We start from the raw sequence: 17,700 nt of genomic DNA, 5'->3' as shown, positions 1-17,700 counted from the left end.
TTCTGATAATTCCACAAAATATATTAGGGATTCCACTTGGACTCACATTTAGTCAGATGCCAGGTGTATTTTTTCACCTTTTCGCCTTTGACATTTTTCACACAGCACCTACTTACCATTTATTAGGTGCTTTCTGTGTTCTAGGCACCGTCTGTAGCCCAGCAGCTCTGCCCATTCACAGCTGGCCGATCCTGAGTGGTGCCCGCTGAGCAGACTGGCCTGACTGTCTGGCCCACTGGCTCCCCTAGGCTTTGATCCAGTAATTTCTCTCTATCTTGTTAACCGCTGAAGTTAAAAACTAATTTTAATCCAGCATTCTCAGTTGTCTTCAGTGGGAGAATTGGTCCAGTTCACCTCCTGTGATTACTAGAAATAGAAATTCTGCTTTATATGGTTTAAATCACATAACCTCATGAGAACCTCAGAAGGAAGCCAGTGAGGTTTTTCTCCATTTTATAGGTGAAGAAAATAAGGCAGGAGAATTTAGGTTTCCTGCCAGGGGTCAAAGCTAGTAAGTTAGTGGCCCCAGATTTGAACCCAGGCAGTCTTATTTCAGACCCTGTGTGCTTAACCCCTCTGTCTACTCATTTTCTTCTTTTCGTGAAGCAGCATTAACTGCTTCATCATCAAAAGCATTCTGTCTTTTTTTAAACACCTTTATTGTGGTTTGGCTCCTGTACAGTAAACTACACACATTTCAGATGTACAATTTGATGAATTTTGAGTGATGTACACACCCATGAAACCACCACCACAGTCAAGACAGCTAACATTTCTATCACTCCCTAAGAGGTACAATTTTCAAGTTCCCAAGTTTTCCTTTCCTTCCCTCTTTACCCCCTGGTAACCATAAGTTTGTTCTCCATGTCTGTGAGTCTGTTTCTGTTTTGTAAATAAGTTCATTTATGTCCTTTTCTTTAGATTCCACATATAAGTGATATCATATGGCATTTTTCTTTCTCTTTCTGTCTTACTTCACTTAGAATGACAATCTCCAGGTCCATCCATTGTTGCTGCAAATGGCATTAGTTTATTTTTTGTGGCTGAGTAGTATTCCATTGTGCGCGCGCATATGTATGTATGTATATATGTGTGTGTGTGTGTATGTGTGTGCGTGTATATATATATATATATATATATATATATATATATATATAAAATATACCACAACTTTATCCATTCTTCTGTCAATGGACGTTTAGGTTGTTTCCATGTCTTGACTATTGTAAATAGTGCTGCTATGAACATTGGGGTGCATGTGTCTTTTTGAATTATATTTTTCTCAAGACATATGCCCAGGAGTGGGATTGCTGGGTCACACAGTAAGTCTATTTTTAGTTTTTTAAGAAATCTCCATACTGTCCTCAGTGGCTGCACCTATTTACATTCCCACCAGCAGTGTAGGAGATTCCTTTTTCTCTTAAAAGGGCAAAAAGTCTCTACCTTTATATACTTTCCTTACAGTTTAGGACACAATTTGGCAAAAGCTAGATAGAATTTGATAGCAGTAAATACAGTATCTTTTTAAATGTCTGCATAATATGGACAGATATGTTATTGATGAATTAATTCCCTATTTTTGTAGATGCAGAAGTTTTTATAGCTTCACAGACATTTCAGTCTTGCAGAGAGAAAAATTTCTTTGCATTTTGCCGAACTTGCCTAGCTGGTTTTATCGAATTTGGTCAAGGCCTGCAGAGGTGAATACACATCCAAACCTGAACTATTTGAAAGTCTGCAAGATTTTAAAAGTCTAGCGTGTCAGATCTGGACTATAACTCTGGTAAATGACATCCGTGACTAGGACTCAAAAAAACTCCATTTGAGTGTAAAACCTTTCGTAAGCCAAAAAAAGCCTTGGAATTGTGGCAAAGCCAGAGACTTCTGCACACCGCAAATGGTCACAAACCCACAGGGACAACCAAGGGCCTTCTGGAGTGCCAAGGGAATTCCATGTGAGGAATCCAACCCACTCACAGGTCCCCGCCAGCCAGAGCGCCTTCACTGCTCCTGTGTTGTTTTGTCTCTTCCTCACGTTCAAATTGGTTTGTTTTTATTTTTTATTTTTTGTATAAAAAAACAAACAACTTCTTATTCCCTTGGTAAAACTAAAAGCCTAACATACTTTCTGATTTCTTTTGACAGAGAAAAAGACGAGCCTATGAATCTAACCTCATTTGTGATGGCCTGCAGCTGGAAGCAACCAGATCAGTAAGTGTCAGTCCCTTTGCAGCCCTCGGCTGGGAGCCTACATGTTACTTGGAATGCTGGAATGGCATCTGAAACATGTCACTCCAGCCATGCCTTCGCTGTGGGCTGGGAGGGGAGTCAGTCAGAATCTGCCTTTTGGAATGTATGTTTCAGATCCACAGTTTTTTTAATAGCCAAAGAATGTAGTCATAAATATATGTATTAATGTACTTACTCAAGAACCTTTTTAAAGACTTTTTTATTATACAAATAATAGTTTACCAAAAATAATTAGAAAATGAAAGAATAGTGTAATTAAAAATCATCTATACCTTAATTATCCATAAATAATCTTATAATCCTTCTAAACATTTTTTTGCTCAAATATAGATGTTTTTCCCTTCCAAAAACAAAAATTATTTCAGTTTTTTGCTTTTTCCTTTTATTACGTATTCCATATCAATAAATATAATTCTTTTAAATCCTTTTTAATGGCTGTATAACACTATATTGAACAGATACGTAATACATTAAATAGTCCTCTTCTAGATATGAGAAATTTAAAAAATTGTCATTGCAACACCACTGCAGTGAATATTCTAGTATTTTTATTTTTAGTTACTAATTCGGACTAAAAATTAACAAGTTTGCTTTTCTTCATCTAAAACATTGGTAATTTTATGAAAGAACTATAAGGATTTTAATTACTTTTTCAATAATTTGAACAAAGAAATTATCTTTAAGGCAAAAATGTACGATGGTTTGCAAATCTATTTTTATTACATCTTCACTTTTACCAGTGTCGTGTGTGCGTGTTTGCACATGTGTTTTAACTACCAGCAACATAAGAAAAATCTGTGCACTAAAAATGTGAAAATAGTTGGTATCCTGGTTTGTGTGTTCATTCTCCCCAATATAGGTGTTGGATGATAAGCTTGTATTTGTAAAAGTGCACGCCCCGTGGGAGGTGCTGTGTACATACGCTGAGATAATGCACATCAAATTGCCTCTGAAGCCCAATGATCTGAAAACCCGGTCCTCAGCCTTCGGTAATTTCAACTGGTTTACCAAAGTCCTCCAGGTGGATGAGAGTATCATCAAGCCAGAGCAAGAGTTTTTCACTGCCCCTTTTGAGAAGAGCCGCATGAATGACTTTTATATTCAGGATAGAGATACATTCTTCAATCCAGCCACCAGAAGCCGCATTGTAAGTCTAAACCAAGTTTAGCTGCTGGGGGTGATTTAGAACCTGCTGTTGAATTATTTAGTGGTTTAGTTTGATTTTTAAAAGCTGCCAAAAAAAAAAAAAAAAGAGAGAGAGAGAAAGAAAAGAAATACACCTACAGATTCCTGTTAAGACGGTAAACAGTGACTGGTTAGTTACCCTGTATAAACCACACACTCTCTTTCGGCATCTTTTTAGGTTTACTTCATCCTTTCTCGGATCAAGTATCAAATAACGGACAATGTTAAAAAATTCGGGATTAACAAGCTTGTGAGCTCCGGGATCTACAAGGCAGCTTTCCCTCTCCATGATGTAAGTCAGATGGCAAAAATGAAATAAAGCACCTCACGTATCCTCCGGTGTTAACAGGAAAGGGCTAATCTTCTTGACTTTGTTTTTTCCTGGGTAAAATGAAGACAATATATCAGAAGGGTACAAGCTCATGTAGGACAGGAATCATGTTGTATTGTTCACTGCTGAATTCCAGGCACAGGGAAGACCCTGAGTTTAAATGAGTGAGTGAGTGAATGAATGAATGAACAAACTGTAGCTCTCCCATAGTTAATGTGTGGGGCGGTGCGGATTAGCAGTTAAGAGCACAGACTCAAGAAGGGAGGGTGTGGTTCAAATGATAAAGTGCATGCTTAGCACGCACAAGGTCCTGGGTTCAGTCCCCAGTACCTCCTCTAACATAAATGAATAAACCTAATTACCCCCCCACCCCCCACCAAAATTACCTAATTATCTCCCCACCACCACCAAAAAAAAAAAGAAAAGAAAAAAGAAAGCAGTGGCCAAGAGCATAGACTCAGGCTGGAACACCTGCTTGCCAGTTTCTCGCTGATTGACCTTGTAAAAATCATTTAGCCTCTCTGTTTATCAACTTCCTCATCAGTAAAATGGGTATAACGATAGTACCTACCTCATAGAGTTGCTGTGGGGATTAATGAATCCATGTCAATGTTAGAACAGCCCTGGCATGTAGTAAGTACGATATATCTGTCAGCTCTTTTCATAATTACTAGAAGATGTTATTATCGACCAAAAAAGTATTAGTTCTTTGTAAGAGAGATACATGTCAGACCATTTCATTTATCATTTTCTGTAATTCAGGCCGTTCCCCTCTGAAATACCATTTTCTGGCTGTGCGCTAGATATCACAGGGCTTTCAAAAAGGCATCTGTCTGGGTTCTTGTCATGATGGCAATACCGCAGAGTGTTGACGTTTTTTAGGGACTCCGTTCTGAGATGACAGCAACCCCTCAAATTCTAGAGCACTTCTCTAGCTGATAACATCTCATGAAATGAAATTTTTATAATGTGACTGCTTCAGACCCTTAATGATGCCGTAAGTGTAAGGATATTATATCTAAGCTCTTTAAATAAATTCTGCCATTGAAATAAAGGAAATACTATATTATAGTGCTCTGTGACTTTGTTATATTTGGTATCCATTTATCTGACTCTCTAAGAACAAAGAAAGCAAAGACGGAGATTGATCATTACTACTGTGTGGTACATGTATTTGTGGATGAAAACAGTACTGAAATGGACTGTACACGATTAAAACAAGGACACTAAACAGCTGCTTGATACACATGCATGAACAGAGAGCAGGGAGCTGGGTGGAGAAGCAGACCCTGAGCTTTCTGGCTCAGAGACCCAGCATAGCAGTCCAGCCTGGCAGTCCACGTGTTTTATATTTGTATCCCAGCAAAATTAGCAATGAGAGCCTGAAATGAACTTTGGGGACACTTGCAGAGAGCTGTCATGATTAGTCATATGGGACGCCAGGATTCTATGGTATTTAGTTGGCGTCTGCACACAACCAGTTCTTTTCCACTAATGCCTCTTGTAATTGCTGGTCCCACGTCTAGGCTAAGGAATAATCTCGTGGTGTTTGGGAGGGAGGTAAGTGGGGGTCAGGACCCCTGTGAAGGCTGGGCGGGTGATAATCTGGTTCTAGTAATGGAGGAAGGAAAGTAGGTCAGGTGGGAAGGAGAATGACTGGATTTAAGCTTTGTTTCTTGACTAAGCTAAATGTATAACATCATGTCAGGTTTCTTTGTTGTTTATATTCCATGTGCTGTCACAGAATAACTACTGAATTGTGGGGCAAAAAAGCCTGGGTTTTAGAATTGACCCTGCCCCTAACCAGCCAGAGTCCCTGGTTCCCCTGGGTGTCCAAGGAGGGGGCTGGCCATCAGGTGTTCCTCTACTGTGGCAGTTTGGGCACTTGGGGGCCTAATTTTTTTCCTGTTTAGGACCGGCCCGATTGTAGGACATTAAGCGTCTGCACGGCTCTCACCAGGTACCTGTGGTGTAACGTCCAAGCGTTCCTTTCCACCCACATTCATAGATGACCCTCATGGGGTTAATACTACCCCTGGTTGAGAATTATGAAAAATTATATGGTACTTCCATCCCTTCTGGCAAATGAGGGCCCCTTATAATTTGTTAGCACCACGTTTTATCAATGGAACATGTGAACACATGGTGATTGTGACGCTCACCTGTTTGCTTCTGCTTCCCAGTGCAACTTCAGCACTCCGTCAAAGGACCTCAGCTGCCCCAATGAACGGTACCTTCTGTACAGGGAATGGGCTCACCCTCGAAGCATATATAAGAAGCAGCCGTTGGATCTCATCAGGTGAGCTGTTGTGGAGAGCACTCCAGTGGGAAGGGCTCAGGGTTGCCCTTGTGGTGTCTGAGCGCGACAGTCCTCCACGAGTGTTACCAACCAGGAAGCTCACGGGAGCTCTGAGCTTCGTTGCCCTAAGTTTTTACTGGAGGCTTTATTACAAAAGCACGATTGATTGAGTCACTACCTACACGGCCAACCCGAACCCTAACCCTAACTCGAACCTTTCCTTAACCCTGACCCTTCAGCCCCTTCCTCTCCCGGTGGTCGCTCAGATATCACACAGCTCAAAGCCCCAACCCTCTAATCACATGGTTGGTGTCTCTGGCTGGCCAGTCCCCAACCTGAGTCACCTCATGAGCACAGGCCATCCAAGGGTCCGCCACAAATAACAAAGACACTCCTACCTTGGGAAAGTTCAAGGCTTCAGAGGTTACCTTCCAGGAACTGGGAACCAAAGACCCACCAAATTCTTCATTAAACAGAAGTAAATGTTACATTTTGCTTAAATTATATAGTAAGAGCTAGCAATTCTCCCTGCTTTGCTGTGTCTGCTGTTCAATACCGTTTCACTGTGCCAGTGACTGTAACATCGCGCTTAGCATGTGTCTTCTCAAAGCACCAGTGTCGGCTGCTCCCTGGGAGCTTATGTTGTTTGGACAAGGCTGCTGGGGACCGGGAGACCAAGAACAACTGAGCAAACAAAAATAAGCAAACAAATAAGGGAATGAAATGTCTGATTGAAATGAAGGCAATAACACAGTGTTGAGATGGGGAGACGTTGGGGGAAGTGAGTCGAGAAAGCTATCTTTGAGTAGGTGACATTGTGAGCTGAGGTGTGGATGGTGAAAAGGAGGCCAGACTTTGAGGATCTGAGAAAAGTCACCCCAGAAACAGGCAGCTTGTCCAGTGGCCCCGAGGCACAAATGCACTCGGCAGGTTTGAGGAGATGTTGAAAGCCAGCGCTGGTGAGAATGATGAGACGTGAGGTTTAGAAGGGTGTCGGGAGCCCGGAAAGGAGTGTAGACTCTGAGTGCAGTGAGAAGCAGTCATGATAGTGTAAGCACTTCAGTCATTTTCTCTCGCTCACATTTTGCAAAGATAGTGTGGAGAAATGGATTGCAGGGGCCCAGGAAGCAGGGAGGCCGGGTAGGAGGCTCTGGGAGCGGGCCAGATGAGAGATGGTGGGAGCCAGTGTGGAATGCGTTTGGGGAGTGGAATTGACAGGACGTGGTTATGGGTTGGATGTGGACGGTGAGGAGGAGAAGAGGAGGGTCTAGGCAGCCCCAGGTCGGCCTGGAGCCAGGGGCCTGTTCTAATCTCAGTGCCCCATGCAGGTGCCCACCTCCCTGGGCAAACCTCTTAACCTTCAAAGTGAGAGTTTTAAAACACTGTGAAGTGTTTTTGTTTGTTTCACATTTTATGGAAAGTTTCAAACATGTACAGAAGTAGAGAGAACAGCACAGCCAGCCTGCCTGTATCAGCCACTCAGCTCCAGAAATTATAAACTCAGAGTCACTGTTGTTGCATCTTTTATCTCCACCTCCTCCGCTCCCCCACCTGCTGGATCATTTTGAAGAAAATCCTACACAGCTTAACCTTTGATTCGTGAAATGACAAGATCTCTTTTAAATACAATTGGAAGATTCCTTTTTTTAAGGGTTATGAAATAATTCCCTGATTGTCACAAAAAAAATATATTTTTAAGTAGTTTTGGGGTTGAAATCAGGACCCAGACAAGGTTCAGATGTCGCAACTAACATCTCTCAAATGGTTTCTAATCTGTCATTTTCCTGTTTCTCTCTTGTTTTCCTTGCGATTGTTGAGGGGTTTCTCTATTTTCTGTTTGGCTGATTTCGTTCTCCTTTGTGGTGTTAGACTGGTTTCTCCATCCTGCATATTTGCTTAGCTAAGTGATTTCATCCTCCCCTAAAAGCTCGATCTGACTGAGGTTCAACTTTGTGCGAGGATACTTGTTACGTGGCGTTTCGTACTTCTGTCACAAGGTACATGATGTCCCGTTGTCTCTCTTTTTTCGTGAAGACAGCAGCCATTAATGATTGTCACCTAGATTCATTATTTCGTAAGGGATTTTATTTCGTGTGGTCATACTCTAATTTCCTCCCTCATCTATCACCAGGATCACAGTCATGAAGAGGCACTTTCTCTCATGAACTCGGGTTATCTTGTAGAATACAGTTTCAAAAGAGGGTGTTTGTACGTATGTAAATATTTGAAGTTAATATTTTGTTCTGTTCTTTTTTAACTATTTTTTTTCTAATGGAGGTACTGGAGATGGAAGCCAGGACCTCATGCATGCTGAGCACACACTCTACCACTGAGCTACACCCCATCCCCCTTGAGGTTCATATTTATATGATGTCTCCATTCTGTTACTTTTGTTTTATGTTATATAGTATTTGATGGGCGATGAGTTTGATGGCTTTTTAATCATTCTTTATGGTCTTTCAGGGTGTGTGTGTGTGTGTGTGTGTGTGTGTGTATCTGTAAGTAAAGAAAACAATTTTCCCATTATTTTAAGTATATTTTGCTAAGGAAAGTACATCGAACTGTTCCCTGCTCCTGGTCCACGTGCTCCCTTTGTTGCTTCCCACCAGTGACCCTTGAGCTCTGTGACAAGACTAGCATGTCATTACTCCAGGTTGAAGGAGATCTGAAGAGATTTATTCAAGGAGATGAAATCTGTAGACAATGTGTTAGAAAGCAGCGAGAAAGTTATCCATTAGGGGGAGGTCTGGGGTTGAATTGTTGATAAGGGCACAGAAAACTCAGCTGTGAACCACCAAGACAATGATTAACTCCAGGAAAAACGAAGTAGGGAAGAAAAAAAGTGAACCTAGCAGACAGCTTGCTACAGCTGTGAACGGTCTGCACCGAGTCCTAATAGTGTAGAGCAAAGATATTGAGCTGATCGAAATCATAATGTAATTGTGTTAAGAGGATGGAAGAACGGAGGTTTGGGTGTGTATGGGAGATGGGGTTTGAAAGAGAGCTTGATCCTCATCTTCCAAAACAGAAAGTCACGTAGGTCATACGTAGAACTGAAAAAGTCCGTAGGCTACGCTGCAAGTACATTATTTAGAGATAGGGGGGTAAGTATTCCAAGAGTCAGCAGTAGGAGCTGAACGTGGTTGCTTCTGGCCGGGAAGTGGGGGAGGCTGTTGGGAACTGCTCCTTTTTACAGTCGGTGTTCTAGAACTGTTGGACTCTTTAATGAATGTACGGTATAACTTTGATAAAAAGAAATCAAAGCTGAATTTTGAAAAATTGGTGTTAAGAATTGGGGTTTTTTTTGGCAGAGAGAGAGAATGATCAGACAGAACTACATTTGCAGGGATCCTCATCATTCCCAGCCTTTCAGCAAGGATTTAGGAGGCAGGCATCTGTTTAAGATTCAAAAATTCTTTCTGACCTTCGTACTGACGATGTAACCTTCGTGAGTAATGAACCCCCTGTCACTGTACGTATCCAGGCAGAGGCTGCCTGACCGGCTCTCTAACTGTAGCACGATGTGTTTACCATTGGGCAGCTGGAGCAGGCAACTTCTAACATGCTTTCAGTTTTGAATGTGGCATTTCCAGGGCGGATAGTTGGTAAGAATGTATTACAAAAAGCCTATCAGGAAAGAGTCCAAGGCATCTCAAAGCCACTGCCAGGGTTTTCTCTCCCAGACACCATCCTGAGCCTGCCATCTGTGAGCCAGGCCACAAAGCCCCGGTCATAGGAGAATGAACACACTTTGTCCCTCCCATCTCCTGATTCCGCATCAGGCTCAGCCCTTTTCCCCATGGAATGGTCCACGCCCAGGTCTCTGAAGATGGAGCTGGTCTCACAGCTGCCCTGTGAGCGCTGGTCCAGCCCAAGGGGGTTCCTGCGTGAAGTGTCCCAGGACTCCAGGCTGTTCTCAGAGCTGAGTCCCCCCGAGGCTAAGCCCACCGAGCTCAGCCCAGCTCCAGGCTGAGCCAGAAGCCTCAGAGAGGCCTCAAAGCTGAGGAAATCCACAGGTTTTACCAACCACTGCTGAGTCAGAAGTGAACCAGTTAAGATACCTGAACAGCCGTGTAATTATTCCCCCTCATCCCTAAACCCTCTGTGTCTGCCTGTCTGTGTCTGTCTCCCTTTCAGGACCAGCCTGGCGCCACTTCATGCCCTGCCTCCTTTCTTCTAATCTTGCCTACCTGGCCTCTTCCATCTACTCCAGATTAACTGAGAAACATCCAAGAGTTTTTAAAACCTAGAACAATAGACTTGCTAGATAAAAAGAATACAGGGCAGTACCTTCCTCAATCACATCCCTCCTGCCCTCTCCCATTCTCACAATGAGTCTTATAAACATTTTGCTCAGAGAGACCTTGCACTCCTAGTTGTTGTCATTATCAGCCGTTTTTCTTATTATCTGTGGTTTACGTTGCATTTGCTCCAGGGAAGTTCCCAAGATAAAGCAGAAGCAGATAACTGAGCCAGTTGTTGACGTTCACTTGTTAAGAACAGTCTTTGGGGGAGTTTGTTGAATGTGCCAGTCTTTCCAGCGAGTGATGACGATACCCTGTATCTGCTCCATAGTCAGCCTTGTCCCCGCCTTCGCTCTGCTCTAATTTATCTTGCTTCCACACGCGAACCAGTGATCAGTACTTCCGTGATGTGTAAAATACTTCTTATTTCACAGTAGAATTCGGGGTCTGCTATGAAAACGCATGCGTTTTAAGTGTGAATTGAGTCAGAGGTTTAAGCTTAAAGCCCCCTTTATTTAGAATCGGAAATTAATATGATGGAGAGAGGGTATAGCTCAGTGGTAGAGTGCATGCCTAGCATGCATGAGGTCCTGGGTTCAATCCCCAATGCCTCCATTTAAAAAACAAATAAATAAACCTCATTACGCCCCCCACCCAAAGAAAAAACAACAACAACAAAAAAAAACAAAAGAAAGAAATTAATACGAGGATGAAGCTACAGAGTGATTATGTGTCTTCTGAAACTGCCTTCTGTCTTTGCAGGAAATACTATGGAGAGAAGATTGGAATCTACTTTGCTTGGCTGGGCTATTACACTCAGATGCTCCTCCTGGCAGCAGTCGTGGGCGTGGCTTGTTTTCTCTACGGATATTTTAATCAAAATAACTGTACCTGGAGGTAACTTCTCTTTATTCCTTGTTACTGTGCTGAAAAGTTGACCAGACATAAATTGATTTTCAGGGTCTCCGACTGGTTTAGTAAAAGAAGACTCATTGCAGAGCACTTTCTGCTTTGTATGATGTATCCCTTTTGTCCTGAGCATAATAACTAAGTGGAAAAAAATTTTTCTTAGATAACGCAGCCCAACCTCTGACAGGAATATTACCCTTAGGAAACACTCCAATATCTTAAGATAAGACTTTGTTTGAAAAAGAAAGGAGGTCTCGAGGGAGGATCATCCTTGAACTTCTGGCCCCCAGAGGAATGCTCCACTCAGCCCTTACAGATGTGGGCCAAGAGCAGCTCTGATTTCCTCACGGTTTCAATGGCAAAACTGGTCAAACTGGTGCTTTTATGTGTTTAGAAATGACTTCTTAATATATACGAAGAAATACATGTTGAAAAACTCAAATGAACAATATTTTTGTTTTACTTGAAAAACAAAATGATAACCCTTAAGTGTTAGGAGAGGAAGAAAGTGATAAAGAATTAGTTTGTGCCTAATGTCGAAATTAAAACACCAGCTGCACTGTCTAAAGGGAAATACGTGGATGCCAGAACACTGAATTTCACCATCGCTGTTCTCAACTGTGTAATTAGTCCTTTGCTTTTGGTGGTTTCAACCTCCAGAGGGGTGCAGCACCGAACCAGGCATTTTCTCTTGTTTGGCCTCTGTCCAGATGTGACGGCCAGATCCACATTTCTGGGCACCAGCGATGAGCTGATTACCAAATTTTTCTAGCCCTGAGCCGATCAGCCTGGCTCTGGAGGCAGAAGCGTGCACGGCAGCTCTGATGTATAGGCATCATTATCTGTTCTATTTAACAGGTTTTCTGAGGGTGTGTGCCCAGTATGGCTTCTTAGCTACAAAGCTGCAGATGGTGTTGGAAGTACTCTCCTCTCTTCACCAAAAAAGAGTTTAGGGCCAAAGGCTGAATGTTGATGTCTTTTGCCTAAATTTGTCTTTGGCTTCTCCATTGTCTCGTATGTTGTTCCAACCAGAAAAAGGCATCTCAGAAATACAGCGGCAAAGTGAAAAGGTGGTGTTTTTATAAGGTTCTTGCATGGTAGTTGTTCTCATTATAATTCATTTTAGGAAATGACAGTCACACCACAAATTTCCTACTCTTTGACACAGATTAATTTACAGAGGATTTAGGGGGTAGAGGTGGGGGTGTCTTGGGGATAATCTCCCTGTGCTCAAAACTATTTGGGCTCTGCTTATATAATTTTTAAGTAGCGTTGAAATATTTAAAATATATGCATTTTAAATATTTTTTAATCTTTTTTTTTTCATGAAGGTACTGGGGATTGAACCCAGGACCTTGTGTGTGCTAAGCATGCATGCTACTGCTGAGCTCTACCTGCTAAAAATTTTCAGTTAATATTCCATACTGAGTAGATTCACAAGAATAGAATATGTATTTAAGCTGTAAGGGATAATGATCCATCACCCAGTTTAAGAAAAAGAACATACCTGTTACCTGCGAAGTGCTTTGTTCAATTTCATCCCCTCACTTTCCACTCTGGAAGTAACCACCACACTAAATACTGATTTTTATCATTCCTTAGCATACACTGTATATTCTTTTTCACATATACTTGTATCCCTACAAAATATGACTGACTTTCTGTGCTTTTGAAAATACGTTTGCATAAGCAGAGGGTAACAGAGGTGTTTCCTCTTTTATAAAAGGCCCGTTTAAAGCTTATGCATCCTTTAAGAATAACAGCTTTATGGAGATATAATTCACATGCCATAAAATGCACCCTTTGAAAGTGTGCATTAGGGGTTTTAAGTACATTCACAGCGTTGTGCAACCATCACCACTAATTTTAGAACATTTTCATCATCCCCGAAAGGAACCAGTACCCTTTAGTAGTCACTCCCTAACCTTCCTTTCCCTTAGCCCCTCTACTTTCTGTCTCTAGGGATTTGCCTGTTCTGGGCATTTCAGATGAGTAGAACCATTCAGTGTGCAGCCTTTTGTGATGGTCCTCTTTCATTTAGTGTGACGTTGTCAAGGCTCATCCATGGTGTAGCGTATTATCCGTACACCATTCCTTTTTGTGTTCACATAATACGCCATTGTTATAAATACACCACATTGCCTCTCCATCCATCAGTTGACATCTGGATTGTTCCCACTTTTTAGCTATGATGAATAATTCTGCTCTGAATGCTCATGGACAAGTTTTTTGTGTGAACACATGTTTTCAGTTCTCTTGAGAATATATCAAAAAATGGAATTGCTGGGAGATATTCTACTTTTAGCATTTTGAGGAGTTGTCAAAGTATTTTTTAAAGTGACTGCACCATTTTACATTCCCAGTAGTAATATATGAGGATTCCAGTCTCTCCACATCCTCATCAACACTTGTTATTACCAGGTTTACATATATATATATATATATTTTTTTTTTTTACATATTTATATATCATATATATTTGTCATCCTAGTTGGTATGAAGTGGTATGTGCTTTTGATTTCTGTTTCCCTGATGCCTACTGATGCTGACCATCTTTTCATGGGCTTATTTGCCATTCGTATGTCTTCTTTGGAGAAACATCTATTCAAATTCTCTGCCCATTTTAATTGTATTTGTCTTTTTTAAATTATTTTTTACATTTATTCTTTTTTTTAACATTTTTTTATTGAGTTATAGTCACTTTACAATGTTGTGTCAAAGCATTGTAGAGCACAATTTTTCAGCCACACATGAACATACATATATTCATTGTCATATTCCCTTTCGCTGTGAGCTACCACAAGAATTGTATTTGTCTTTGTGTTGTCAAGTTTTAAGTATTCTTTGTCTATTCTGGATAAAAGTCCCTTATTAGGGAAAATACTGCAAGTATTTTCACCCATTCTGTGGACTGTCTTCTTACTTTCTTGATGATGTCCTTGGAAGCACAAAAGTTTATAATTTTAATGAAGTTCCATTTACCTGATTTTTTTTCTTCTGTTGCTTGTACTTTTGGTGTCATTTCTTAGAAAGCATTTGTAATACAAAGTCGTGAAGGTTTTCTCAGTGTTCATCTTTTTAAAGTTAGAGTTTTAGATTTATGATTTGAGTTAATTTTTGTAAACAGTATAAGGTAAAGATTTAACTTTCTTTCCAAGTGTATATTCAGGTGTCCCAGCACCATTTTTGTAAAGATTATTTTTTCCCCATTGGATTGTCTTGGCACCTTTGTCAAAAATTAATTGGCTATGTCTAAAAGTTTGTTTATGGACTCTCAATTCTTTGCTATCGATCTATTTGTCTGTCCTTTAGGCAAGTACCACACTATATTGATTACTGTAGTTTTGTTAGTGAGTTTTGAAATTAGAAACGTCATATCTTTGTTCTTTTTCAAGATTGTTTTGACTATTCTGGGTATCTTGCATTTCCATATTAATTTTGGGATCAGCTTGTTCATTTCTGCAAAAAAGCCAGAATTGCATTGAATCTATAGGTCATTTTAAGGACGACTGCCGTCTTAACAATAGTAAGGCTTCTGATCCATGAACACAGAACAGCTTTCCATTTATTTTAGGTCATCTTTAACATCTCTCAGTAGTATTTTATAGTTTTCAATACACAAGTTTCACACTTTTTTCTCAAATTTATTCTAAATATTTTATTCTTTTTGATGCTATTATAAATGAAATTATTTCCTTCATTTTATTTTCAGATTATTCATTGCTGTTGTATAGATATATAATTACTTTTTTATATATTGATTTGTGTCTTACAACTTTGGGGGACTGGCTTATTAATTCTAATTTTTTTTTGGTGGATTCCTTATGATTTCAATATACAATATCATGTCATCTGGAATAGAAATAATTTTCTTTCTTTCTTTCTAATCTAGAGGCTTTAATTTATTTTCTTTGTCTGGTTGCTTTGACTAGAACCTCTAGTACAATGTTGATCTTGGGAGGAAAGTATTCAGTCTGTCACCACTAAGTGTGATCTTTGCTCTAGGTTTTTCATAGACGTTCTTTGCCAAGTTGAGGAAGTTCTATTCCATTCCTCGTTTTTGTCCATTATTCTATTAATATGGCATATTACATGAGTTGATTTTTATATGTTGAGCTACCCTTGCATTCCTGGATACATCCCACTTGATTGTGGTCTGTTTTGTGTGTTACTGGATTTGATTTGCTTGTATTTTGTTGAGGATTTTTGCATTTATATTCATAAGAGATAGTAGTCTGTGGTTTTCTTGTGATGCCTTTTCTGGTTTTGGTATCAGTGTAACACTGGTCTCATAGAATGAATTGGAAAGTGTTCCCACCTCTTTATTTTCAGACAAGTTAGTGAAGTGTTGATTTTTTTTTTCTTTAAGTAGTTGATAGAACTCACAGCAAAGCCACGTGGGCCTTGCACTTCCCTGGGGGAAGTTTTTGGATTACTGAGTCAGTCACTGTACTTACTGTGGGGCTGTTCAAGTTTTCTATTTCTCCTTGAATTAGCTCCAGTCATTTATGTCCTTCTTGGAATGTATCCATTTCATCTAGATTATCTCATTTGTTGACCATATAATCATCCATGGTATTACCTTATATTCCTTTTTATTTTTGTAAAGTCAGTAGTAATGTCCCTCCTTTCATTTCTAATTTTAGCAATTTGAATCTTCTCTCTTTTTTTCTCCAATACTAGCTAAAAAGTTGTCAATTGTGTTGATCTTTTCCAAGAACCAACTTTTCTTTTTTGTTGATTTTTCTCTGTTGTTCATCTATTCGCTATTCCATTTATTTCTGCCTTTCGTATTTTGATTGGAATGTTTAATTCATTTACATTAATGTAATTTCTGATCAGGTTGAAGTTACATCTGCTATCTGTTTTCCATATGTCTTGTGTCTTTTTCGCCCCCATTCCTCTATAACTACCTTTTTTGTACAAAATAGGCATTTTCTAATATACCATTTTAATTTGTTGTTAATTTTACCTTTTTTCCTTCTTCTTCTCTTTTGGCATTTTCTTAAGTGGTTGCCCTGGAGATTATAACTGACATCTTGTTTTAAAGCAATCTAGTTCACATGAATGCCAGCTTAATTTCAATAGTACACAAAACCTTTGCTTTGGTGTCAGTCTTGTCCCTCGTCCTCGTGCTGTTATTGTCAGACAGATTACATCTTCATGCATTTATAAGCCTGTCCACACAGTTTCATAAGTATTGTTTTCTGCAGTTATCTTTTACATCAAATAGGAGAAAACAGTTACCTGTAAAACTATATTTATACTGTTTTATTTTTTCACTCATGTAGTCACCTCCACTAGTGCTCTTTATTTTTTCAGGTGAGTGTCCTTTCATTTACACCTGCCAGACTATCCTTAGTATTTCTTGTAGGGCCTGCCTGCTAGCAATGGATTCTTTCAGAGTGTCTTAATTTCTCCTTTAATTTTTCTGAAGAATTGCTTTGCTGGATGTAGAATACTCGGTGACCATCTTTTCCTTTTATCACTTGGATGATACCATCCCACTGCCTTCTGGCCTCCATGGTTTTTGATGAGAAATCAACTGTTTGTCTTACTGAGGAGCCTTTGTGTATGCTGAGTCACTTTTCTCTTTCTGCTGCCAAGATTCTTTGCTCTTGTCTTTTGACACACTGAGTCTGATACGCCTGTGTTTGGATGTCTCTAAGTTCATTCTACGTGGAATTTGTTGAGCTACTGGGAAGTACAAATTAATGTTTTCATCAAATTTGGGAAGTTTTTCAGCCATTCTTTCTTTAAATATTCTTTCTGCCCCTTTTTTTTTCTCTCCTTCCTTCTTGCACTCCCATTATGTGTGTATTGATATTGTTGATGGTGTCCCACCCATCCCTGACACTGTGCTCATTTTTTGCCATTCCTTTTTCTTTCTGTTCCCACAGACTGGATAATCTCACTAGTTTTAAGTTAGCTGACTTTTTCTTCAACCAGTACATATCTACAGAGAAAACTCTGCAGTGAATTTTTCATTATAGTCATTTTCTTTGTATCTCTACAATTTCTTTTAAATAATTTTTATCTATTTATATTCTCTGTACAATGAGATGTTCACATACTTTAATTCTTTAGGCATGGTTTCTGTTAGTTCTTTGAACATATGTATAATTGCTTATTCATGTCTTTGTGTGGTAAATCCAGTGTCTGGACATCCTCAGGAAGTTTCTATTGATTGCTTTTTCCCCTGTGTTTTGGCCAAACTTTTCTGTTTCTTTGTATACCTTGTCATTTTCTGATGAAAACTGGGCATTTAAAATATTATAACGTGGCAGATCTGAAAGCCAGATTTTCCTCATCTTCAGGGTTTATTGTGGCTTCCGTTGTCATTGCTGCTGCTGCAATTTATTTAGTTACTTTCCTGAACAAATTCTGTAAAGTCTGTATTCTTTATCATGCATGGCCATGAGATCTGTATGTGTGCAGAAAGCCTGGTTGTCATCATTGTAATAACGATTGGACAGTGATTT

The 17,700-nt window shown here is 39.9% G+C and overlaps 1 protein-coding gene across 3 annotated transcripts in view; it reads left to right on the top strand.

Annotated features, from left to right (window-relative positions):
- Positions 1-17,700, top strand: part of ANO6 (anoctamin 6) — a 187,002-nt gene that overhangs the window by 119,193 nt on the left and 50,109 nt on the right. For all 3 annotated transcript variants that reach the window (XM_045523605.2, XM_010964168.3, XM_045523606.2), the window contains 5 exons: positions 2,146-2,211; positions 3,110-3,397; positions 3,614-3,727; positions 5,950-6,065; positions 11,072-11,206. In XM_045523605.2, the coding sequence (XP_045379561.1) occupies positions 2,146-2,211; positions 3,110-3,397; positions 3,614-3,727; positions 5,950-6,065; positions 11,072-11,206 (719 nt within the window). The remainder of the gene's footprint in view (positions 1-2,145; positions 2,212-3,109; positions 3,398-3,613; positions 3,728-5,949; positions 6,066-11,071; positions 11,207-17,700) is intronic.

Source organism: Camelus bactrianus, chromosome 12, assembly GCF_048773025.1.
Source record: "Camelus bactrianus isolate YW-2024 breed Bactrian camel chromosome 12, ASM4877302v1, whole genome shotgun sequence".
NCBI classification, from domain to species: domain Eukaryota; kingdom Metazoa; phylum Chordata; class Mammalia; order Artiodactyla; family Camelidae; genus Camelus; species Camelus bactrianus.
The sequence above is the reverse complement of the archived record's forward strand: the minus strand, read 5'-3'. Positions and strand labels throughout refer to the sequence as shown.